General features: G+C 39.5%; 1 protein-coding gene across 9 annotated transcripts in view; it reads right to left on the bottom strand.

Annotated features, from left to right (window-relative positions):
• LOC149222370 (uncharacterized) overlaps positions 1–25,590 on the bottom strand; it is a 139,280-nt gene that overhangs the window by 41,883 nt on the left and 71,807 nt on the right. For 7 of the 9 annotated variants that reach the window (XR_016249425.1, XR_016249426.1, XM_089385408.1 and 4 more), the window contains 6 exons: positions 25,439–25,543; positions 23,453–23,571; positions 23,180–23,266; positions 22,881–23,069; positions 22,664–22,733; positions 22,345–22,514 (listed from right to left, as the gene is read on the bottom strand). Coding sequence is in view for 7 of the 9 variants with exons in the window: in XM_089385408.1 (XP_089241534.1) it covers positions 22,345–22,514; positions 22,664–22,733; positions 22,881–23,069; positions 23,180–23,266; positions 23,453–23,571; positions 25,439–25,543 (740 nt within the window). In the remaining 2 variants the exon portion in view is untranslated. The remainder of the gene's footprint in view (positions 1–22,344; positions 22,515–22,663; positions 22,734–22,880; positions 23,070–23,179; positions 23,267–23,452; positions 23,572–25,438; positions 25,544–25,590) is intronic. The other 2 variants (XM_089385413.1, XM_089385412.1) reach the window with 2 other exon arrangements.

Here is a 25,590-nt window from a genome sequence, read left to right as displayed (position 1 = left end):
TGGAAAATCCAAGTACACTGATCAATTCCTCGAAGACATGTCTGAAATCAACAATGTTAAATTGCATCAAACCATCAAACTATATTTGAGGATGAAGTCCAAAGACAAACTCTGGAGAACGAGGAACCAAAGAAGAAAATATCAAAGCATCTAACAAAGCTTTTATTAGATTATGCACAAATAGTGAGTCACAGAGAAGCGGAGAGATAGTGAAATAGATTGATGAAAATAGATAAAATTATTTTATTAAAACGACAAAAGCAAGTCAAAGGGATTATACGAGTACATTCAATGTAATTCAATGTGATAGTGTGAAAGCAACTCCTAGATCAATACTAAAAGAAGAAATAATTAAGACTTAAGTGTCTAGCTAAAAGCTAAAAATCTATCCAAGAAGATCTTAGTGCTACAACAAAGGAGAGGATGTCAAGGCCTTCTGCAACTAGTGCTCATCGTCAAGGTCATGTGATTGGACTACAATACGAGCTTCTCATGGCAGTCAACAATATTTTGAAGGAGCAGCAGCATTAGTGGAACATATCCCCTAGGGAGTGACCAAGCCTAGTGCTAAAACAAAGCAGAGGATGTCAAGGCCTTCTGCAACTAGTGCTCCTCGTCAAGGTCGTGTGATAGGACTGCAATACGGGCTCCTCATGACAGTCAACAATATTTTGAAGGAGCAAATGCACTAGTGGAACATATCCCCTAGGGAGTGACCAAGCCAGATAATTGTATGAGCATAGGTAAAGCAAAAAAACAAGTGACCCATCACTCCATACATCCAACGTGTTGTTGAACAAACCCTTGATTGAACCAAGGTTGTTTGAGCAACCCTAAGGGGTGGAGGAATGGACAAGGGGGGCATACTTGAGGTCACATTAATCAGAATTTGAGGTCTCATGAATCTCTACCTATAACCTTGGTGCCTCAATCAAACTAAACAAGTAGTATGAGGTGATCCTCCCGAACACCTCCAATTAAAGGAAGAGAGAGGTTGTCATATGTGTTTCAGTAATTCCCTCACCAAAAGGGCAACACATTTCTAGTAAAATCATTGAACAAGCATTAAAAGGGAACACCGTGAGTTTGAAAATATGCAATAGTATCCCCATTTGATCTCATACTAGATTAGTTCTTGAAAAATTTGATACTCGTCTATCTCCAACTCTTATAGTTGGCATAACTAACAACCCTCCCTATCTAACCCATGAGAAGCATTGCGTTATCTCAATCCAAAATCTATCAAATCCTACCCAAAAATTCTAAGACAGATCCAAAGTGCATGTATCTAGAGTCTCCCTATGTATCAAGATCAAAAACAAGTCCATCTCTCATTAATGACACAACTTTATGAACCATAATTGTTAATGACACGTAGCTTTATGAACCATAATTATTATGACATATAGCTTCATTTCATTGTTCTCAACTTAGTTATTAGTATGACGTGACTTTCTTACATTATGTCCTAAGTCACTTTATTATCTAATATTCAAGATTAAAAATACATGATATGACCATTAGAATATGTTAACAATGTCAACCCCTCAAATGAAAAACTTATTAAGACAGAGAATGTTCTAAATGATGCTTACAATACCCTTCTAAATTGCGCAAAATATTATCAAGTGAATGTTATGATACCAGAAGTCAATCTATTGGAATTCTCCAATACATTGTTTAACAATGTAGCATTATTCCATTAAACTTTTTTGAACCCCAAATTTATGGAAAGTACAAGGCAATATGTTGAAAATCCTCCAATACATCATCTATAATCTCACATCCCAATACCTATTGCATAAGACCACATGCATCTCTTAAATGCGATTGAAAAATCAACTTTTGAAGTTGCCAAACAAGAGAGAGATGAAGCTAACTTCATGACAAGAAACAAGCTTCATCAATGTAAGATTTGCCAAGTCACTAACCACATGTTTAACCAATGACTTGTTTAGTGCCAATGTTGGTTGAAAATTTCTCCCCCCACACCACAATTCAAAACTTGGTTTGAATTCCAAAAGGTTGCTCTTTTCTACACAAGTACCAAAATATAGTCTTTAAGAACTAGGGCTTTGGTTCTCAAGCATAACATCCATCTTAGCAACAAACTACACCTCACAGTTGATGTTTAAACAACACTCATTAGATTCACATTGCAATCCACTAGCAAAATTTAATGAAACAATTGGCACTATATTAACATGTGCAACCACACTACATCAGCAATACTTTCATCAACTCATCTTCATCTTCTATTTTCCAGAAATGTACAATTCAAAAGACTTTAAATTGCACACCCCTCTTATCTCCCACTTTTTTGACCTTATACTTGTTCCTTCCCTCAATACTAACTTGTGAAAATTCTTCCTCCCCCGCATTTTCAAACCTACACTTTTCCACCATACCCTCTAAAGCAGAGCACCATTTCCACTTCTCCTAAAGTATTTATTGCAAATCCTATAACTCGTCCTTTATAGTGTCACATGGTGATAGCCTGACACCTTACAAATGACATTCTTGCAAACCAATCGATTTTGCAGCTTCAAGTGAACAATCATCATACATTTCAAAGTCCAATGTTACATGATTTATGTAATGTTCCAAATTAGGAAAAACAGTGATATGCAAAGCAAACAATAAATACACACCAAGAATTTTCAACACTCAGTGAACACCCATGTAAACTCCAGAAATGATAACCAGCTAAGCCATTTTATTAAGCAATTAGGGCAATAGTACAATAGTGTGGAAGAAATGCACACTGGGCTTGCCTCAATGGCAAGCGCGACAAATCCTAGGTGATAAAATAACAAGCTCAGATGATAGAATCAGCTGCTCCAATGATGCCTTGTGTTGCCCCATAAAATTGTATTGTTTGCTAGAAAGAAGCTATTGAAAACCCCACCTCCGCTGCTCAAAAAATTTTGCAAAATTAACCCCAAGCTCCTCAGAAATAACCCACCAAAATCCAGAAAGGGTTTGGTATGGTTTTGACCCCAAAATACCACGTCCTCCTGTAGCTGCTAGGAAATACGACCTACCAACAATTCCCAGAGAAAGCCCTCCAAATCACTCCAAAAAGGCTAACCTTCACTCCCCCAAGGTTCTCCTAATTTCCCACAGCAAACTCTAGCTCCACAACTCGTCCTACAAACTCCCACGTATGCCAAGTGAGAGGCTCCTCCGCTGGCCCTGGATGCTGCAATCTGTGTTGCCTTTAAGCAATAATCTCCTACACCAACACTCCTCCAAAACGCTGATATCCCACTAAAGCTTCTATACCAAAGTTCTCCCGGCAATTGCTACCCGAAAAACCCCTGAAATGACACTTGTGTATTCCCTTCCTGTGTCCTGCTGGAACACGCACTAGCTGAGCAAATGGTTGAGTGATAAGCTATGAATCCCCTCCAACTCTTCTCCAAGTTGGTACGATTTGACCTCCCTAGGGTGGCACTCGAAGTCCCCCAAAGAAAGGGCAAGTTCTTCGCTTGGAAAACTCGATGCTAAACAGCAAGTGACCCAACTAAGCAACTCGAGCAACAAGAGTGAGTTCAATTGACAAAAGACCCCAAATGAGGTTGAGCTTCTCCTATTTATAATTAGTGAGCTTCCTTTTCCAATGTGGACCCCTCCCCCTAACTCTTTGACCTCACTTACTTGGCTATTCGAACTTCTCCCCTGGCAAGTGTGTTTTTGCTTGTGAATGTGGCCCCTACGCTCCACTAACCAAATATTTCGGCCTCCCTTTTTTCTCCTAAGTCTTTCTTCAAAATTTTGTGGGTCCCATGGTCACCAAAAATGTCAAAATTGTAGAAAAATAAACTTGGGAAAAATTAATTTAGGAAGGGACATTACAGTCCTCCCCTCCCAAATGTTGCTTGTCCCCAAGCAACTTTAGCGTTGGATGCTCAAGTATGTGTTCACCTTCCCAGGTGGCATCCTCATCCGGTAAGCTCCTCCAACGTACTAAATACTCCTTGATAGTTTTGTTCCTTAGCTTCCTCGCCCCAGTTTCCAAAATGGCTTCCAATTCCAGAACCTGATATCCCTCGTCATCAAGTGGAGGCAACTCCGTAGTTGTTGTCACCTGCTGCCCCAACACCTTCTTGAGGCATGAGACATGAAAGACATTGTGAATCTTGCTCCCTGGTGGGAGCTCCAACTCATAGGCCACCTCACCAACTCTCCTAGACACCCTGTACGGCCCATAATTATTGAGCTTCCATTTTCCCACGTGGGCCCCTCCATCTAGCTCTTCGACCTCCCTTCCTTGGTTATTTGAACTTCTCCCTTGGCAAGTGTGTTTTTCTTTGTGCATGTGGCCCCTAACCTCCACTAACCAAATATTTTGGCCTCCCCTTTTTCTCGTAAGTCTTTCTTCAAAATTTTGTAGGTCTCATGGTCACCAAAAATGACAAAATTGTAGAGAAATAAACTTGGGACAAATTAATTTAGGAAGGGACATTACAATTTATATCTAATTTTCTCATCTCTTCTAACATTTGTGCTCATTGTTGTCGCCCAAACTGTACAAGCAAGATGCAACAACGCTTAGGGCGAGGCTTGTCACTCAGATCCCCGCCCTCTCCGTTCTAGTTGTCTCTCTATAGCAAGCTATAGGGGGTAGTCTCTATGAAATGTGAAGATTGGAGACTCATTGGCAACCAATAAGCACTCTTAAGTGTATCATTCCTCTTAATTGTTTTGAAGCTAGTCTCTAGAGTAAGTTGTGAGAGAGAAACCAAGGGGGACGCAAGCTAAGGCTTGATTAACAATACCTGCCTATATATAAGAGGTACTCAACCTCATTTTTGACACATCCAATTAGTTCGATCAACGAAGAAAAAGAGACCTAAAAGGAGCGAAGAAGAAGGAGAAACAAGGAGACAAAAGCGAAACTGAAATCTGAATTTTTGGGCTACAATCTCTCACATATGCGAAGCGATTAGGGCATCAATTGTTGCAACAAGACCGAAAAATTGGAATTATATTGGGAGGCTGAAACCAAGTCCCAAAACGACCATCTTGCCAATTGAATTACTTAGGAAGAAGGAGCTCCTCAAGCAAAGGAAGAAAGAGACATAATTCACCATCTTTTCCTACACGTGCAAGTTAGGGTTTTTGCAGTAGAGGGCAAAAATTGCAGACCTGAGGCAGTGACCGAAAATTTGAAGCAAAGACCAAAATCTGAGGTCTGGAGCAGGTTGAATTGAGTTGGCTTTGTGAAGCACAATCTCATCAAAAGGAGAAGTTGACTTGGTCTTGGATGTTGAGAAATATATAGGCCAGTAGTGAGGATAATTTCTCCTTCTACGATAACTGCTTATGATGTCATTTTACTTTTTCTTACTTATTGGCTTCTTCTCTTATTATTATGTTCGTTCTTATCATCAAACAACGACCCAAACAAGAACAATAGTACACAAGAACACAAGATATAGGTTACAAGCCAAGGCCAAAACCTCTCCACTTGAGATAAAAACCCATATATCTCTTCTCTTCTTATAGATTCTTCAATTGACGAATTCCAAGATCTCTAGACCAAGACTAACACCCTTCCAAGACCAAGTCCAGCCTTCTTGATGATGTGCTTTCCTTATCCAATTCAAACCCATTCAAATCTCTCCCAGCAACACAACAACTTCGACCCCCAAAAACAGAATTTCAACCTCTACTATAGGTGTGAAATTTTCAGCCCTCCCAGCAGCCGCTACTTCCACACGTGTGAGCTTATTTCAGCCTTCCAAGACTTCTTCAGACCTTCGCTTGACTTTCTTTCTCTTCTAGGGCTTGAGGATGACCTAATGAACCCTCCTTCAATCTTCTTTCTGCACTTCTTCCAACTTCGATCTGCAGCAGCAAAACCCTAACCCAGAAACAAAAACCCTAGCTTCCTTCCTTTGCACGAGTGAGGAGAGAGAAAAATAGCCCAAACACTTTATCTTCGTCCTCCTTCCTTCGCTAGTCACTTCCTTCTTCTTCTTCGCTCACTTGATGAGAGAATGAATTATGTCCCTAGGAGGTCGAGTTCCCTCTTATATATAGGCTTCCAAGGTGGACGAAGTTCCTCAAACTAGGTAGACTTCTTTGCTAGTAGGCCGACCTGGTCTTGGAGGGTTTCTTGACACTTTAAAATACAAAAATAATTCTTTTTACAAGTTACAATGTGCCTGAAGGGGTCTTCAACATATGACAATGACTCTTTTGACTTCTTGACCTAAGACAAACCCTAGAAGCACTCAATGGGTGCTTGACCTCTAAAATAAAAGACCTTGAGCATGAAACCCATGCTCCAAAAATAACAATAATAATTTTTCTTTCTTTTTACAAAATACAAGAATCAAAATTACATTTCATATTTATGAAGAACGAACCTAGTTACACATTTTTAAACATTGGAGGGGTCTTTACCTTTTAATTTTTATCAAGTCACTTTAGGAGACTTTCACTTTATAAAATTAAAGTGATTTTTCATTAGCTTAGGATATGTCCCCCTTTCACTCCTTACGCAATTATAACATTTTCCTTGAAAAACTTCCCCACCTTAGCCTACTGGAACTTATTAGGCTAGTGGAACCCGTCTTACTTCCCCTAAGTGGTCGAGGACATTACAGTCCTCCCCGCCCAAGTTTGCTTCCCTTCAAGCAACTTCAACTCTCGATATTTGAGCACATGTTCACCTTCCCATGTGGCATCCTCAACCAGTAGATCCTTCCATTTAACCAAGTACTCTCTCATAGTTTTGTTTCTCAGCTTTCGCTCCCTTGTTTCTAGAATCTCCTCTGCAACCAAGTTTAGCTCTCCTTCCCCATCCAAGAGAGGGAGCTCAATCGAGGTAACTACCTGCTTACCTAAGGCCTTCTTGAGACAGGATACATTAAAGTCGTTATGAATTTTACGTCCTTCAGGAAGCGCAAGTTCAAAGGCCACTTCTCCAACTAGCCTCATGATTCTGTATGGCCCACAGAACCAAGGTTTTTGCGTTTCTACCCCCTTTGTTTTCAGCGATGATTGTCGATGGGGTTGAACACAGAGCCATCCGCAGGTTGTCCTTGAGGATTCGCAATATATCTTCACTCTTTTCAGTCCATTCTTTAGCTAAAGGGGCACGGTTATCCCCAAATATTCTATCTACAAATGTTGGGGCATCATATACATCTATAGTGCTTTGAAGGGCGTCATACCAATGGACATGTGGAAAGTGGTGTTGTAGCAATGTTCCCCAAGATGCAACCACTTAACCCATGCCTTTTGTTGGCTAGATACATAGTTTCAAAGATATCCCTCCAGCCACTTGTTGACTATCTTAGTCTGACCATCGGTTTATGCATAATAACTAGTGCTTGGTGTCAATCCAGTCCCCACAGTTCTGAATAACTCCTGCTGGAAGACGATCATGACTCTATTGTCTTTTTTACTCACTATGGTCTAGACCTCCCTGAAGAATAGTTCAGCCACCTGTGATGTTGAATATTTAGATGGTATGGCAAAGAAGTGCGAAAACTTCGTGAGCCAATCCACCACTACATATATGCAATCATTTCCCTATACTAGAGGTAGGCCAATGATACTCTTTCACTTCTACTCAAGAATAGGGAGTGGTTGTAGCAATCTCGTTGGATGAGTATGTTTAACTTTTTTTTGTTGGCAAACGTTCCATTCTTTCACAAACCTCAGCACATTCATCTTGAGACCCTTCCAAGTGAACTTCTCACTGATTTGCCTGTAGATTTTCAGGAATCCTAGGTTTCCTACCAAAGGTGAGCTATAAGTTGCCTACATTATTTTTTTCTTCAGTTTTGATTCTCGTACAAGATAGATTCGGTCCTTATTGTAGATGACGTCGTCCACTACTCGGTATCTGTCATCCTGTATCAACCCCCTCCAGAATCTCACAGGAGAATTTGTTTTTGGAGTATTCTACAAGCAACAGCGACATCCAGTCACCTGTTATCTCCATGAGTGAGAGACTAGATGGCATCCTCATGTGATCATCTGCTACTGCATTATGTTTTCCCTTGACATACTCTATCTCGAATTCCTAGGCTTGTAATTTACTGATCTGCTTTTGTTGTCTCTCACTTAGGCCTTTCTGCTCCATGAGGAATCTCAAGTTGATATGATCTGTTTTTACTTTGAACCTCTTCCCCACAAGATACTGTCAAAATTTGGCCAATGCATGCATGATGGCCAACATTTCCTCGTCATAAATTGTGTAGTGTCGCTCATAATCTTTGACTTTGCGGCTCTCAAACATTATTGGATGGTGATCCTGCATCAAAAAAGCTCCTATCCTAGTCTCTGAGGCATCACACTCTAGAAAGAAGGGTTGGGCGAAATCTGGTAATGCAAGCACAGGGCACGAACTCATCATCTGCTTCACCTTCTCAAATGTTTCTTGTGCCTTTTCGGTCAAACTAAAAGCCCCCTTTTTGGTAAGGTATGTAATAGGCAATGTCAACTATGAAAAATGGTTAACAAATTTCCTATAGTATGTGCAGAGTCCAAGGAAGCTTTTAAGGTAAGTTATATTTTTCGGGGCAGGGCACTTGATGATTGTCTGGGTCTTCTCTTGATAGACCTAAACCCCATCATTCCCAATTACATGCCCTAAGTAGAGCATCTTTGTCATACCAAACTCACACTTGGGCTCCTTCGCATGTAGTTCTTGCTCCTCTAGTATCCCCAGTACCTCATCAAAGAGCATCAAATGGTCCTCCCAAGTCTTGTTGTAGACAAGAATATCATAAAAGAAAACCAGCAAGTACTTCTGCAATTGTTTATTACACACATGGTTCATGCATAACTAGAGAGTTGTAAGGGTGTTGGTTAGCACAAATGGCATAACCAAGAACTCGTAGTCCCCATAATGGCACCTAAAAGTTGTCTTCGAGATGTCCGGCTCATGAACTGAAATTCGATGGTAACCTAAACGAAGATCTATCTTTGAAAAATATTTCGCTCTCCTCAGTTCATCCATCAACTCGTCTATCATGGGCATAGGATACCAATTTTTTATTGTTCTCTTGTTATCAGCCAAGTAGTCTATACAAATCTGCAAGCTACCATCCTTATTCTTGGCCATGACCACCGAAGAATCGAAATGACTGGAACTAAGCCGAATGTCACCCAACCTCAACAACTCCTTAATGGCCTTCTAAAACTCGTCTTTGTAAACCCTAGGGTGTTGGTAAAGGTTGGTAATCACTGCCTGTACACCCTCCTACAATTCTATAACATGCTCAAAACCCCTATCAGGTGGTTTACTTAGAGGTATGTCAAAAAAAACTTTTGGTGTTTATGGAGTAATACCTAAATGTTGTCGTGATGTTGTCGTAGTTGATCTGGTTGTTTCTTGTTTGAAATAAAGCGCTCAACCGCCCACCCTATATCACCCCGCCTCAAGACTGCTTCCATGTTGTTAGGTGATACTATCTTCCATGGATATTGATGCATGGCCCTCAAAACTACCTTTTTGCCATCCACTGAATCCTTGAATTCCATCTCCACATCCAACCAATCTGTAGTATACTTCCTGATGTAGAAGAGCCACTAAACACCTAACACCACATTGGTGCCTGGCACATCCACCATGAAGAAGTCATCAATCATTATATGGCTCCCCATGGTTAGTTGCAGCGTGGGGATATATCTAGTGCAATCCCTCTGATGGCCATCGAATATGGCTACCACAAAGCCATCGACCTCCTCAATAGGAATCCCTCTATGTTTAACGATGGTTACATCTATCAAGTTGTTGAAAGCCCCACCATCGATCAATAGCATAACCTTGTGTCTGCCAGAACCCCTTTGACTCAGAAAGTATGATACCTAGGGAACCCTAACATAGATGCAATAATAGCAGCTTTGCCTTCTACTGTGAAGTCTCACCCTAATTGTCTGATGTATCTATCCATGTACCTATTCTTGCACCGGCTCCTCATCTCCATCATTATTGTCACTCTCAGAGTACACCTCAATATAGTGGGTCTTGCCCACCTTGTCCTTTGTTGCGCACCTGTGCCCTGGTGTCTAAGGCTGCTTACAATTGAAACAAAGCATCTTCTTTCTCAACTCCTTTTGGGTTTCTTCATCCATCTTTGGTTTCCCAGTGCCCTCCCTTTGAAAGGTTTCACTTCTTTGCCTTTCCAAAAAAAGGAAGGCTTGGGAGGGAATCTGCTCTTAGAGACGGCATCCTGCGGGGTCTCTACTCTTGTTAATTGTTGCACAAAGAGTGGTGGGCTCAAAGCCTTTTACCCAACCACATAGAGACTTAGACAACCGCTCCACGCATAGCATCACTAACTTAGCCTCTGAGATACCTGTGATCATAACTACTAGTCTCTAAACTCGGAAATATAGGCCTCTGGACTGCCTATCTGTCTAACTTGGGCCAGCTCCCTAAAATGAAGATATGAATCCTTCCTATCAAATCACTCAATAAGCCCCTGAGTGACCTCAATATATCAAGTGATGATATTGTGACCCATTGTCACCAACCCATGATACCACCATTCATGGGCTTCGTCATCCCAAGTGTAATGTGCCCAACTTAATGGCATCCTCCTCCGTCATCTAATGCAATTGGAGATATGTATCCAGTTTTTGAACCCATGATCGAGTTGAGCATTTAGATGACCCATCAAAGCAAGGAATGGTCTCTTTCCCCAATGTCTTTTGCAACTTGTTATTCTACCTGAAAGTTTTCTGAACTATTTTAAGCTTGCTTTTTAACTGAAGGTGGCAGAAATAAGTGAAACCCATGACAACCTGGAACTCATGTCCCAATGCTCTATACTCCTCCAAATAATTTGCATAAGGGATCCCTTGACTTGTGTGTTCCATTTGGTCCTTGGTTTTATCATGTAGGAATTGAGGCATGAATGGCTCAGTGTGGCAATCTAGGCATGATTGCTCTTTGCACTGTTGGACCCTTCCCCATTTACAGGATATCTTTCAGTGAAAGTCCCCTTGTTTGATATTCCTGTCGTGAAGTCCACCATCTCCTTTTGGCCCTCAGCCAAATCATTCAGTCCACTGAGCAAGTTGTTAAATGCTTGAGTCTCCTTGTCCCCCATGTCTAGTTTTTCTCTCTCAAGCGACGCTTCTACCCCTTTCTTCTTACTAAGGTTTTCTTCTTCTATTTCTAGAATCTATTCTTGTTAAAATTGGCAACTAGGGCCAAACTCCAAATGGGTCATCTTATTTATGACAGCTAATACTTTTCTTGGATTCCTCTCTCCGAGAGGTGTAGGATTGATCTAGAGATCACCTGATTCTAACATTTAAATGAAGTTATGAATTTATTTTGACTACGTTCAAATTGTCAAGGTCGGCCAACAAACTTTTGTAGGCTCAGAAGCCCAACAGTCACGTCTATTCATCCTCAATGTTGCATATAAATAGAAGGTGACCTAGCGTCATTTGGACACACTCATCTTCACACTTCTCTCCCTCTCCTCATTGATTGGGTACGAATTTTTGGGCCTCTCTCTCTCCATGAGGCCAAAATTTTAGGAGGCTAAAATTTCAGGAGACCGAACTTCCGACCTGTTGACCAGCGTTGACTGCAGATAGGGCTTACCACAGGTGGGTTGTTTGACCAAATTTTGACTGGTTTGAATTTGACTATTTTGAGGGTTGTTTTATCTTGTTGTTTGGAGGCTGAAGTTGACCAATTTGTTGAGGGTCAAATATGCCCTATTGATCAGTGTTGACTTTTCTGGTTAGGGCTCTTTTGTTGATGTTATAAATTATCAGATTTGTAAATTGTACTATATCTCTCTGTTGAACTATTCCAGACTAAAAGAAGATTTGATCAAGGGTTTCCCCACACCGGGGTTTGTCCCTCACTGGTGCCACATCTTCTGTCCTCTTGTCTTGGCTCTTGTCTTGGCTTGTCTTCTACTATTTATGTTTATGTTCTATCTGCATTTTACTATCTTGTTGATGTGATTGTTAATCTAAATATTGATATAGGCTAATAAAGAAATTGAAGTAAAATTGCTCTCAAGCATAGAACATACCATTGTTGCCTAAAATTAACATGGTATCAGAGGTGAGGTGAAGGCAAAGCCCAAGCAAGAGTGAAAGAGCAATCCCCAAAGACAGTTGGACAAGGACAAAAGGTTCAATGGGTTCCTCGTCCTACTTCCCGGCTGAAGACAAGTTACATGATAAAAAAGTGATGGACTGTGTGGAGGGTAAAATCCTTGAACCTCCTTCAAATGCACCAGTTGCTGCAAAGACCAAGTACAATAGGTTGAAATCAAAGCAAAGAAGATTATCAGGGATTCCATTGACAAGCATCTGGTGGCCTACATCTCCAAATTGAAGACCTCCAAGGAGATCTACGACAAGTTGGTCGGCATGTTCAAGGTTAGTAATGCTAATCAAATTCTATTTCTCAAGAATAAGTTGAAGGATATTAAGAAGCGCAATGACGAGGATATTCAATCCTATTTCTTGAGGATTACTGAGATCAAGAATGATCTACTCTCGATTGGAGAAGTCATTCCTGACAGGGAACTTACTCTCACCACCCTTGGAGGACTCCCACCTGAGTGGTATGTATTTAGAACCACTGTCCTCAACAATGATCGAATTCCAGGGTTTGAAGAATTGATGTCGAGATGCATTCAAGAAGAAACAAGAATGGTGGAGCAAGAAATGCCTTCTAATAGAAGCAACCCCACTACATTCTCCGCCCATGCCAAAAGGAGAAATAATGTGGGGTCTAAAGGTCATTTCCCTAGAAAGCGTGGATCTATGGGAGGAAGGAAGGGCAAGTGCTTTGTTTGCAATAAGTTTTTCCACTATGCAAGGGAGTGTCCAAATAGAAGGGACACGTCGCATGATGATGGTCACAATCATTCCAGGGGCAACTTCAACAACAACGATCAAAGAAATGGCAAGTCCAATGGCAAAGGAAAAATAAATGTGAGACATCAAGGAAATGGTTGACCCTCCAAGAAATCAAGGAACTCCAGGTATGAAGAATCAAATGTTGTTAACAATAAGCAAAAAGAGTACTATCTTATATTGGCCCTCTCCACTGCCTCTCCTCCGGACACTTTGGGAAATTGGTTGATTGATAGTGGTGCCTCAAGACACTTCACTAGATACATGGAAACCCTCCCTAAGTTGATAGAAAAGGAGACAAACTTGGAGATTATCCTTGGAGATGATGCCACCTATCCCATGAAAAGAGTAGGGAATGTTACCCTTCAATTTATTCTAGGTAACACTATTCATTTGCAAGAAGTACTATATGTACCTAATCTCAAGAAGAACCTGGTGCCCATTTCAGTCATGGAGGACAAAGGATTCAAGGTGGCATTCATCGATGGAAAGGTACGTGTTTGGAAAAGAAATTATAAACATGCTTTTACTCTTGGGTTCAAGGTTGACACTTTGTATCAAGTTGGAGGGAAGTCCAACAAGAGCCATGTCTTCTGACACATCTCTACAATCTGAACTATGGCACCGAAGGTTTGCCCATCTTCATTTTAAGGCCCTACCCGATGTGGGACAAATGGTGACAGATAGCCCATGTTCAAACTAGAGCATGAAGGTGTATGTCCAGGATGTGCCAAAGGAAAACTTACAAGGGGGCCATTCCCCTCAAGTAATAGCAAGACCACAGATATATTGCAATTGATCCACTCCAACATATCTAGTATGATACCTGTAAACTCTTTGGGAGGATACTTATATTATCTCACTTTTACAAATGATTTATTCTCGCAAGACCTGGATCTACTTCTTGAAGAAGAATAATGAAGTGTTCACCTGGTTCCGACACAAGAACGCCTTGATCGAAAACCAATCCAAGAGGAAAATCAAGATATTGAGGAAAGGTACATATTTGGAAAAGAAACTTTAAACATGCTTTTACTCTTGGGTTCAAGGTTGAAACTTTGTATCAAGTTGGAGGAAGTCCAACAGGAGCCATGTCTTCCGACACATCTCTACAATCTGAACTATGGCACCAAAGGTTTGCCCATCTTCATTTTAAGGCCCTACCCGATGTGATACAAATGGTGACAGGTATGCCCGAGTTCAAAGTGGAGCATGAAGGTGTATGTCCAAGATGTGCCGAAGCAAAACTTACAAGGGGGCCATTCCCCTCAAGTAATAGCAAGACCACAGATATATTGCAATTGATCCACTCCAACATATCTAGTATGATGCCCATAAACTCTTTGGGAGGATACTTATATTATCTCACTTTTACGAATGATTATTCTCGCAAGACCTGGATCTACTTCTTGAAGAAGAAGGATGAAGTGTTCACCTGGTTCCGACACTTGAAAGCCTTGATCGAAAACCAAGCTGAGAGGAAAATCAAGATATTGAGGACTGATAATGGGACCGAGTACAAATCCAATGAATTCCAAGATTATTGCAGAGACGCTGGCATTAAGAGGGAGACTACAACGCCATACACTCCTAAGCAGAATGGTGTGGCTGAAAGGAAGAATCGCTCTATTGTAGAAGCAATTTGTGCCATACTTCATGATCAAGGCCTTCTGAGGTTCCTATGGGCTGAAGCTGCAAATACCGCCGTGTATGTTCAAAACCGATGCCCTCATCAAGCATTGCACTCCAAGACTCCCGAATAAATGTTCACTAGTAAGAAACCTGATGTCTCTCATTTTAGAATTTTTGGAAGTCTCATATCTTTTCATGTGTCGAGAGAGAAAAGAAGCAAATTGGGTGCAGCATCTGGGAAGAAAGGAATCTTTGTGGGCTATAGTGAAAATTCTAAGGGATATAGAATTTATGTGGCTGGTCAAAAGGAAGTTGAGATAAGTCATGATGTCACCTTCGACAAAAATATGGCCCTCAGGAAAATCAACAACCTTCCTATCCTAAGGAAGGACAAAGAAGCTGACACCGGAAATCAGGGTGCAAAAGAAGACGAAACGATGCCTGATGTTGATGAACCTATGGATCCTCTTGATCCTCCTCCTCATGAGTCGTCCTCCTCCAAAAGGAGGCCCTCATTGCTTAGGGAGACTCTCGAAGATGCTAAGAGACACATTCCACCAACGGGGACTTTCCTTGAAACCAAGAAATAGAACAGGTATCAAGGATATTTGACTGCCACTAGCACTATTATTCAAAATGAGCCTTCATCATTCGAAGAAGTCTTGAAGCATCAAGTATGGAAGGATGCTATGAATGAAGATACGAGGCAATTATGAATAATGATGTCTTGGATGCGCTCCCTAGACCCCAGGACAAATCGGTTGTCAACTTTAAGCGGCTCTACAAAATCAAGCATGGAGCTGATGGATGTGCAAAAAAGTTCAAGGCTCGCTTTATTGCTCGAGGCTTCTCTCAAAACGAAGGTGTAGATTACGATGAGATATTTTCTCCTGTTGCCCGATACACCACCATCCGCTCGATCATAGCCCTTGCTGCCTCTCAAGAATGGAACCTACATCAGATGGATTGAAGCAAGCACCTCGGGCTTGGTATGAGAGAATCGATAGCTATCTAATGAAGTTCGGATTCACTAGAAGTGAAGTTGATCTAAACCTTTACTTTAAGGTTGAAAATGATAAACCCCTCATTCTGGTACTTTATGTGGACGACCTCTTTCTGACAAGTGTAGAGCCTTTCATTGACAAATGTAAGAGGGAGCTGGCTTCTGAATTTGAGATGAAGGATCTAGGACTAATGCATTATTTCCTAGGGTTGGAGGTCTGGCAAAAGCCAAGTGAATTTGATCTAAACCTTTACTTTAAGGTTGAAAATGATAAACCCCTCATTCTGGTACTTTATGTGGACGACCTCTTTCTGACAAGTGTAGAGCCTTTCATTGACAAATGTAAGAGGGAGCTGGCTTCTGAATTTGAGATGAAGGATCTAGGACTAATGCATTATTTCCTAGGGTTGGAGGTCTGGCAAAAGCCAAGTGAAATTTTCCTCTCTCAAGGAAAATATGTTGTGAAGATATTGGAAAGATTTGGGATGGTGGACTGCAAGCCTGTGACTAGTCCGATGGAACTTAACTTTAAGAAGTTATGTGGTAGTGTTGCTAGACCTGAATTGGGAAATGCTTCTAAGTATCGTCAACTCATAGGAGCACTGATGTTCTTTGTGAACTCCCGTCCGGACATATGATTTACAGTTAACACATTGAGCAAATATATGGTTGAGCCTCATCATATACATTAGATTGGTGCCAAGAATCTTCTAAGGTATCTTCGGGGCACAATCACTCATGCACTAAGATACACTACCGAGGATGTGAGGCTGCATGGTTATTCTGATGTTGATTGGGCTGGCAATGTGGTGGATCGCAAGAGCACTTCTTGATGTTGTTTTTCTTTGGGTTCTGCGTCGATATCCTAGATGAGCAGGAAGCAGAAATCGGTTGCCTTGAGCACTGCCGAGGCCGAATACACAGCTGCTAGCTGGGACTAACTTCGGGTCAACAGAGAATGGTATGATACATTCTCGATCGCTTCTTCTTCTTCATAGTTCAGCATAACAGAGCAGTGCATTGATGGCAGAGATAGTACAGATTTGCAAATAGATTAGCAAATGGAATTCTCCCTAGTTGAGAGGCACTGTGAAAATCGGCAACTAGGGCCAAACTCCACATGGGTCATCTTATTTATGACAGCTGATATTTTTCTTGGATTCCTCTCTCCGAGAGGTGTAGGATTGATTTAAAGATCATCTGATTCTGGCATGTACAAATGATGTTATGATTTTATTTTGATTATGGTCAAATTGTCAAGGTCGGCCAGCAAAATTATGTAGGCTCAGAAGCCCAACAGTCACCTCTATCATCCTCCACGTTGCATTATAAATAGAAGGTGACTTAGCCTCATTTGGACACACTCATCTTCACACTTCTCTCTCTCTCTCCTCATTGATTGGGTACGGATTTCAAGGCCTCTCTCTCTCCACACGTACGAAATTTCAAGAGAGCAAAATTTCAAGAGGCCGAAATTTTAGGAGAGCAAAATTTCAAGAAGCCGAAATTTCAGGGGACCAAATTTCTATACTGTTGACCAACGTTGACAGCAGCTAGGCCTTATCGCAGGGGGGTTGTTTGACCAAACTTTGACTGGGTTGAATTTGACTGTTTTGAGGGTTGTTTTATCTTGTTGTTTGGAGGTTGAAGTTGACCGATTTGTTGAGGGTCAAATCTGCCCTGTTGACAAACATTGACTTTTCTGGTTAGGGCTCTTTTGTTGCTGTTATAAATTATCAAATTTGTAAATTGTACTATCTCTCTCTGTTGAACTATTAAAGACTAAAAGAAGACTTGATCAAGGGTTTCCCCACATTGGTGTTTGTGACTAGCTGGTGGTGCCACCTCTTGTGTCTGCTTGTCTTCTACTATTTATGTTTATGTGTCTATCTGCATTTTACTATCATGTTGATGTGATTGCTAATCTAAATACTGATACTGGGTTAATAAAGATATTGAAGTAAAATTGCTCTAAAGCATAGAACATACCATTGTTGCCTAAAATTAACAATTCTTCCACTTGAATGGGAGTGGGCTCTCAGGTTTTGTAGTGTCTTTTGTAAGTAACATAAGTTGATCTTCTAAAATCATCCACTGTGGTTAAAAAAACCCCACTTGAACCTCACAATTGTCCAAGAACATGCTTTGATAGCATTGTAAAATTCTCTTCCAGGAATGTCTTGGAAAACTCGACTCATTTATATCAGAATTTTGTTGGCAAGAATACAAGTTGATTCAACCTCCCTTGAGATGGGCAACTCGTACTATAGGAAGCCAAAAGTTTGGACTCTATTGCTTTATGGAACTCAACCGCTTCTCTAGTGAACTCGTCCAGCACAAAGGGAGAGAGATTCGACCTCCTTCAACAGTCACTAGGATACCAATTTGAGCTTGAATCTTCCTCCTATAAAAACATGTATGAAGTACACAAAATCAAAAGATAAAATCAACTAATAAGACCTCTTTACCTTATTATCTTTTGCAATTCATCTTTTGCTTTGAATCTCAATGGTGAAATCTAAGTCATTCCACTCTCGAGACCAACTACGGTGTCTAGTTTCTAGCCCGAAGCTAGCAAATGGTGGCTAGGGTTTTTGAAACCATAAGCTTCTCTCCAAACTCTCCAAGAACTCATTTTCTAAAAATGCAAGTGTTAGAATGAGTAGAGACTCCTCACTTTTCTCTTTTTATAATTGAGTGACCATTTTTGTTGCCTTTTTACCTTTTTAATTTTTATTAAGTCAATTTAAGAGACTTTCTCTTCATAAAGCCCCTAGCCTTAGCTTTTCAAGTTAGAGCCATCATGCATGACATAAATGCCACCGAAGTTCAGATGGAAATTCCTCTCACAGTCTTTGTCAAATCCCTTTATCCCATGCTCTCACTATCTTGAATCCCTAAAAGCTAGAGCACAACTCAATGCCATTACTTTTGACTCTCCTATAAGAAGTTCGCAGAACAAGAAAAAGCTTTTGGGTAGAGGAAGGCAACATCTTAGTCCCCTAAAGAAACAATGTTCCTTGCTCAGAATGAAAAGAATAAGTCACATGATTCTCCTAAAAGAAGAGGCGGCAAAGGAGGGCGTAGAAGGAAGAATCACAGAGGTAAGGGAGGTAAACACCATCAAGGTGAAAGATTTCATCTCCAATGGATTTGTTGTGACAGAGATGGAAATGATGCATCCACATGCAGAATCCCCTAGTATAGAATCAAGAAATACCACAAAGAAAAAGGTAAAGCACTAAATTTGTGCATTACATTGTTGCCCATTGTAATATTGAAGTAATTGATGATTTGTTTCATACTTCCCCTACTTCTTGGAGAGATGCATGGTTACTTCATATAGGTGCAACCTGCCATTTTGAAAAGACTTCTTTGAAGACATCAGTGACAATGTAGATGGCGCAATGTACTTTGTAGACAAGACAAGTCTCAAGCCATACAAACTTGGCACAATCAAGCTTAAACTTCCATGACTTTTGACTTTCTTCTACATGATGTACTCTACCTTCTAGAATTGCGAAGAAATCCATTGTCTCTTGTTCACATTCACTAGATCAAGCACTCCATTCATATGTTTAATGGAAAAGTAGAGATAAGGAAAGCATTTGACAACACAATCATCATAACTAGAATAGATGAGGAAAGACTACTAAAGTTGTAAGTAACATCTACTGGTGCACAGAAGTCTCAACAAAATGGTGTAGTTGAATGAATGAACAAGAAAATTTTGAATATGGTTTGCCCCATGACGTTTTTCAAAAATGTAAAGTTGATGTTTTGGGTTGATGTAGTTATATTTGAAGTGTATCTCAAAAACAGATGTCGATCTCATGTTCTCACAAGTAAAGCTCCTTATGAGATGTGGTATCGCCACATTCCTTTGGTAAGACATCTTAAAAATCTTTGGTTCCACCTACTATGCCTTTGTTCCTAAGGAACAAAGAGCAAGCTTAATGTAAGAGTCAAAAATGCATCTTCTTGGGGTATTCATATACCACCAAAGCATATAATCTTTACGATGAGGTAAAGATGAAGTTTGTATTATCTAGAGATGTGATTTTTCTTGAATTCCAAGACAAGCAACATTGTTCAATGGCAATTTGATCATTTGGATAGAATCAATCATTCAAAACCTTATCATGAATTTTATAATGAGACTCCACATCTTGGAGGGGGGGTCCCTATTTTGGATCAATCTATGAATCTCCTTCTAAAACACTATCTCCGCCTCATGAAGTTTCAACCACTTCTTCAGATCAGGAAGACCCTTTGATTGATGTGATTGAGAGGATTGTAAGGCTAAATCTTGATACAACGCCATATCAAAAAACAGAGCAACCTAGACCATCTCAAAAAGGTTCCCCAAAATGGCTCACCAAAACACTTGAAAATGTTCATCATGATGAAGTCGAAAAGACAAAAACCAGAAGTTCCACTAAACGAGATGGAGGTGATGTAGATAATTCTAATTTAGTTGATGATATGGATGTTTCATATGATTATGAATTTAATTTGTCCACTAATATTCAACCAACTTCCTTTAAAGAAGTTGCTTCTCATGATGAATGGAAAGAAGCAATGCAGAAGGAGAAAGATGCTCTCATAAAGAATGGAACATGGAAACTAGTCGACTCTCCATTTGCAGTCAAACCAATTGCCTACAAGTGGGTCTACAAGAGCAAGTACAAATCAAATGGCTCACTTAATAAGCACAAAGCAAGGCACGTGGCAAAAGGATTTGCACAAAAAGGTGTTGATTATGAACAGGGCCTTTCCCCCACAACAAAATGGGCAACCATCCAAACTCTCTCTTTGCCTTGGCAGCTCAAAATGGATTGAAGATTCATCAAATAGATATGAAGACTGCTTTCTTGAATGGAAACTTGAAAGAAAATGTCTTCGTGTCTCAGCCAGAAGGTTTTGTTGTGAAGGAACAAGAACAAAAAGTATGCAAACTCATCAAATCCTTATATGACCTAAAAGAAGCATTGTGACCCCGGTATGAAAATTCCACTAATCTTATGAAATTAAACTTCAAACACTTAATTTTAATGATGCAACTCTATTTGTCAAGAAAATTCGCAAAAATTGTTATCTATCTTGTGGGATATGTAGATGATCTATTGATAACATAGAACAATGAAAACTATATAATGCATCCATAAAGAAAAAATAAAATCATTTGATATGACAAATTTGGGAGACCTTCACTACTTCTTGGGCATTGAAGTGACTCAACATCCAAGGACTATATTCCTTCTCAAAAGAAGTACATTGGAGAATTGTTGAACAAGTTTGGCATGGCCAAATGCAACCATTTTTCCACTCCAATGGAACAAAATATAAATCTCACATCTAAAGAAGGGAATGAATTAGAGAATGCAACTAAGTATAGACAACTTGTGGGGAGTCTTATCTACCTTACCACTACCAGACTAGATATTTCATTTACCGTTCGAATCCTTTGCAAGCTTATGCAAAATCCTTATCAAGGACATTGGTCTGCTACAAAAATAGTTCTAATGTAGTACATGAAAATAACTCGAGACTTTGGATGCAAATATTCGTAGGTGGATGACTTCAACTTGATTAGATATTCTGATTCAGATGTTGATGGAGATAAGGAAAGTGGAGTGTCTACTTCAAAGTACCTTATAAGTCTTGAATCAGGAACTGTCTCCTGGGAGACATGCAAACAATCAGTTCCAGCAGATTGCACATCACAGGCAAACTATGTGGCAGTTGCAAAAGCAACAAAGGAGATTGTGTGGTTCAAGAAAATTCTTAATCACTTGCAAGAGAAACAAGAGAACTATACTTTTGATTGACAATACTTATACAATTAAGTTGGCCAAGAATCCCAAATTCCATGATCGAACCAAGGGTTGCGAGGGAAACATCCAAGGTCAACAAACTCTGAGAAGAGTTGAAAAATATGGCAATATCGAACTCAAAGCTGAAGTTCTTGTGACATCCAACGTCAAAAAACTCTGAGTAGAGTTCAAAAATATGATGATGTGCTCCTATCCAAGATAATTAGAGCAGCTATGGGAAGAAGTAACAACCGTACACCAACTACTAGTTGCTCCCATGACAAGTTAATCATTGAGAAATTCATGTTCAGGGGGCATTAAGTGATCTACAACTATATATCAATATCTCCAATATCTGTATTGTGCCTCATAATGCCATTGGGTAACATAGGTCTAAAGAAAGATGTGATCTGCCGACAAAAATAACAAAGAAATATGCCCCGACCCCTGCAAAGAAAAGCTTACAAATTAAGTTCATATAACAGAAAGATGAAATACTAGCATAGAAAACATTGCTTCCCACTAAGCCTTCCCTGTAAAACTGCTGTTGAAATTAAATTGATGTAATTTTTATTGGTTATCTACAAAGAACTAGAGGAATATCGAGGTTGACAAGAATGCCAAATTGCTTCCCTAGGGTAGCTCGCGCCTAGAAGATAGTTAGAAGATAATAAGAACGCATCATATGCATCTTATAAATAACACCTTCAATGAAAATAAAGCACTTGGAAAATGCTTTGTGTACAGTTGCAAGAAAGATATCATCGTGAACAGCTTGTAAAACTTGGATATGACAAAATTTTGAAGCATAGAGAGGTGATACTGAAACTCAAGATAGATCTCAAAGAACTTGGATATGAAGCATATAGAGGCGGAACTAAATGTCAAGATGGATATCAAACCATCAAAACTAAACACGGCTGAAAACAGTTTTCAAGGTTCTCATGGTAGGCATATAGAAGGAAGTATTTCCTTGATAATACAGAAATTAAAGGAGCAGATTTGAGCAACCAGGCAAGCAGGATTTACATCAAGTGAAGCTCCAGCCTGCTGAGTCAGTAACTGTTGTGTGGACCGAATGACTGCTCCCAACACTGCTGGTGTTGGCAAACCTCCAGCAGCTGATTGTAAACCCGTTGATCTGAAACCCTCTGCTTCATTGCTTTCTAAGGTACTAGTTTGTGATTGATTATCAAAACCTGTGACATGTATGAATAGAATTCAAAGTTTCATCCACAATATCTTCCATCCAGGAAAATCTATGATCCATTTTGTGAGCAGGTATAATTCCATTTATTAATTTTAATTCAATAAGCAGCCTAATAAAGAAAAAAGAAATTATACTCACTGTTTAGTGCAAATTCATTCCTCATACGATTTAAATAATGGGACAATGTTGTCAATGAATCGGGGATAACCTGCAAAATCAAGGAAAGAAAATTCAATTCATTCCACAATAAGACTACAAAAAACTTCCTATTCACTTCATCCAATGAATGAGGATAAAAGGCACCTTGCATTTTAAACAAAGCTACAACATGTATGGAGATTATAGGGAACCCCACCGTGGCTTGCTGAAAAGGCCTTAGCAATGGTGCTGCGGGGAAACGAAATGAAACATGACCAGGATCAACTTGAACATCTGAGATATGATCAGCCTGTGGCTGATTGGTATCTGATCTGCTACCATCATTGCCTGCCCTTTCTTGCCCTTGCAAACCAGTTCCTTGCTGGCCATCAGATGGTAAAACAGACTGAAAATTTGAGAAATCCAAGGGATAATCTTATTTAAATCCAATCATAATCATGAAGGAAAGCCTCAAAAATCTAGAAATAAGGAGTGGGACTCCATAGCAGCACTCACAGCAATAGTACTTGACCCATTGCCAATGCTAGCATTTACAGGTACTAGACTACCAATGCCAACAGAATTCAACACTGCTGAAACAATCTACACACAACAAAAATGCAAATCCATCAGACCCCTGAAACTAGAATTTAATCTCTTTCATCGCTTGGGAGACCTTGTAAAATTTCAAACGTTAAATGACAATAATATACTCATACCAAAATAGAAGTACTACGTACAAACATCATTTCCTCTGAGATGCAATACATTGCAAATTTATTAACTTACCCTGTTTAAATCTGGAATACCCCCATCACCTTGATCTGGAATGTTAAAGGTCCCAAGCACCACACTGTGGGACACTTGCCCACTCCTGTTTCGAGTATCACCTGCAATAGGAACAGCTCCTGTGCCATAATAAGGTTCAGATTTCTTTTTCAAATATGATTTCTTAGCAACCCTTACTAGCTATGCAGATGCTACATTGTAATCATGCTTCTTTTGATTGTTTAAAACTTAATTATTGCCAAATATTATTACAAAGTCTAGAACACATTCTCTAAAAGCATAATACTAAAGAGATTACCCTGAACTAGAAATATTATAAATGGTGGTCAACCACCAATTTCAATCTGTATCACAACTTACTACTTTCCTGAAACATGACTGACATAAGCAAGATAGGCTCAACATCACTTAGTAAAGTCCATAACCTATTGTTAAACAGTGTGTCATAGAAATTGTTAACTGGTCATAAACTATCAAATTTCATTCCACTGGTTCACAACCTAGTCAATGTTTCCTCCATAGGTTCAGCCTCAAAAATGAGCTATGAACTACTGCATGATTAGTATTCTTACATGCACAAAGGTGACGACCACAATCACTCTAATGTTTGTCAAGCATACTGTATATTTCCTCAAATATGATTAATATAAGCAAATACTACCTAAAAATCAATAGCAAAGTTCAAAACATTATGTCCAAGAGGTATGTTATACAGATTTTTAAAGTTACTCACATGAAAAACACAATGGGGCATAATAGTGAACTAACAAATTTCATGCCACTTGTTCCTAAGTTCTTCATTTCTTGTCCAGATTCAACCTCCACATAAGAACTTCAAAGTTTAAACTACTATATGCTTAACAATCTTACAATCATGATCACATTAGAATGCCATATATATTTGACAAGAATAGCAAAATTAAGCACAAGCATGTTGCATGTAGCAATGGTTTTCTTTCCTCTTAATAGAAAAGTGCAATTTATCAAATACATTCAGATAAAAGAAAATTCTGGAAATCCCCCGAAGGGCAGCTCAATTGGCAATGGCCATATTACAAAGCATCACGTAAACTATACGATATGAGATTCAAACCCCACTGATTAACTCGTGTCTGCAAAAGGGCCATAGGTAGGAACCTGGAGGCTACATCGGTAGCACTCAGAATTGACCCCACGTCACACAAGTATGAAATCAGTCCACTTGTCAATTCCTCTAGATTCAAAACAAAACAAAACAAAAAAATTGGAAAATAACTAACTGACTTTGTTAATTATAATTAACTTCTGCAAGAAAGACAGCTGAATGTTTTTCAAATTTGGAGTGTCTTCATTGCTAGTTACAATTATAAAGGCACAGTCTCAAATCTATTTGCACTAACTCGAATAAAGAGAATTTTAACAGATACTAGGTTGTTCAGTATAACTGATTGAGACTAAAAGTAAAAGGGGCATCTTAGAATTATTACATAAATAAATCATAAAATAGCTATCTGATTCACAATCCCAACAAAAGATGACATACAACTTTGACAAGCATTTCATCTCTCATTTATGCAATCAAATATTCAAATCCAAATCAAGTCCTCTGATACCTCTTTCTTTAATGAATTTCTTTTTTCAATTCAGACAAGATGCTCAAAAAGAAGCCTAAAACAAAAGCAAACGAATCTTCTCAGTTGCAAGTACCCATGCCTACAGAGCCTCGTTGATCTCACAAATGTTACAGAAAGTTAAGGCCCTTTAATCTATGTTTGGATTATTCTTTATAAAGCATCATGGACCTTGTTATCCTTCTCTAAAAGGCAGCTATTTTATCCAGAATTCAAGAACCAGCTCATTTTGCTCTGAGAGGCAACGCTAAGAAACGTGTTTATGCAAAACCAAAAAAGAAAAACAATAATAATTGAGTGGAACGCAATGAAAAATAATAGTACAAGTTCAACAATAACTAAAAAAACTCTATAGGCAATGCAAAGCAAATTATACCTTGAGACTCAGAATGGCCATCACCAGCAATTCCTGCCATAAATGAAGGTGGTTGTTGAAGGGGCTGTCGAACCACCAAATGTAGTGTGTGTCCATCCTCGACATCTAATTATGATTAGAAAAACAAAAATCTCACATGCACACAATATAAT

This window comes from Pinus tabuliformis, chromosome Q (genome assembly GCF_031772625.1).
Source record: "Pinus tabuliformis cultivar Carrire ecotype Pingquan chromosome Q, CPIR1, whole genome shotgun sequence".
Classification (NCBI taxonomy): Eukaryota; Viridiplantae; Streptophyta; class Pinopsida; order Pinales; family Pinaceae; genus Pinus; species Pinus tabuliformis.
Note: the sequence above shows the minus strand (reverse complement) of the source record. Positions and strands in the feature narration are given on the sequence as shown.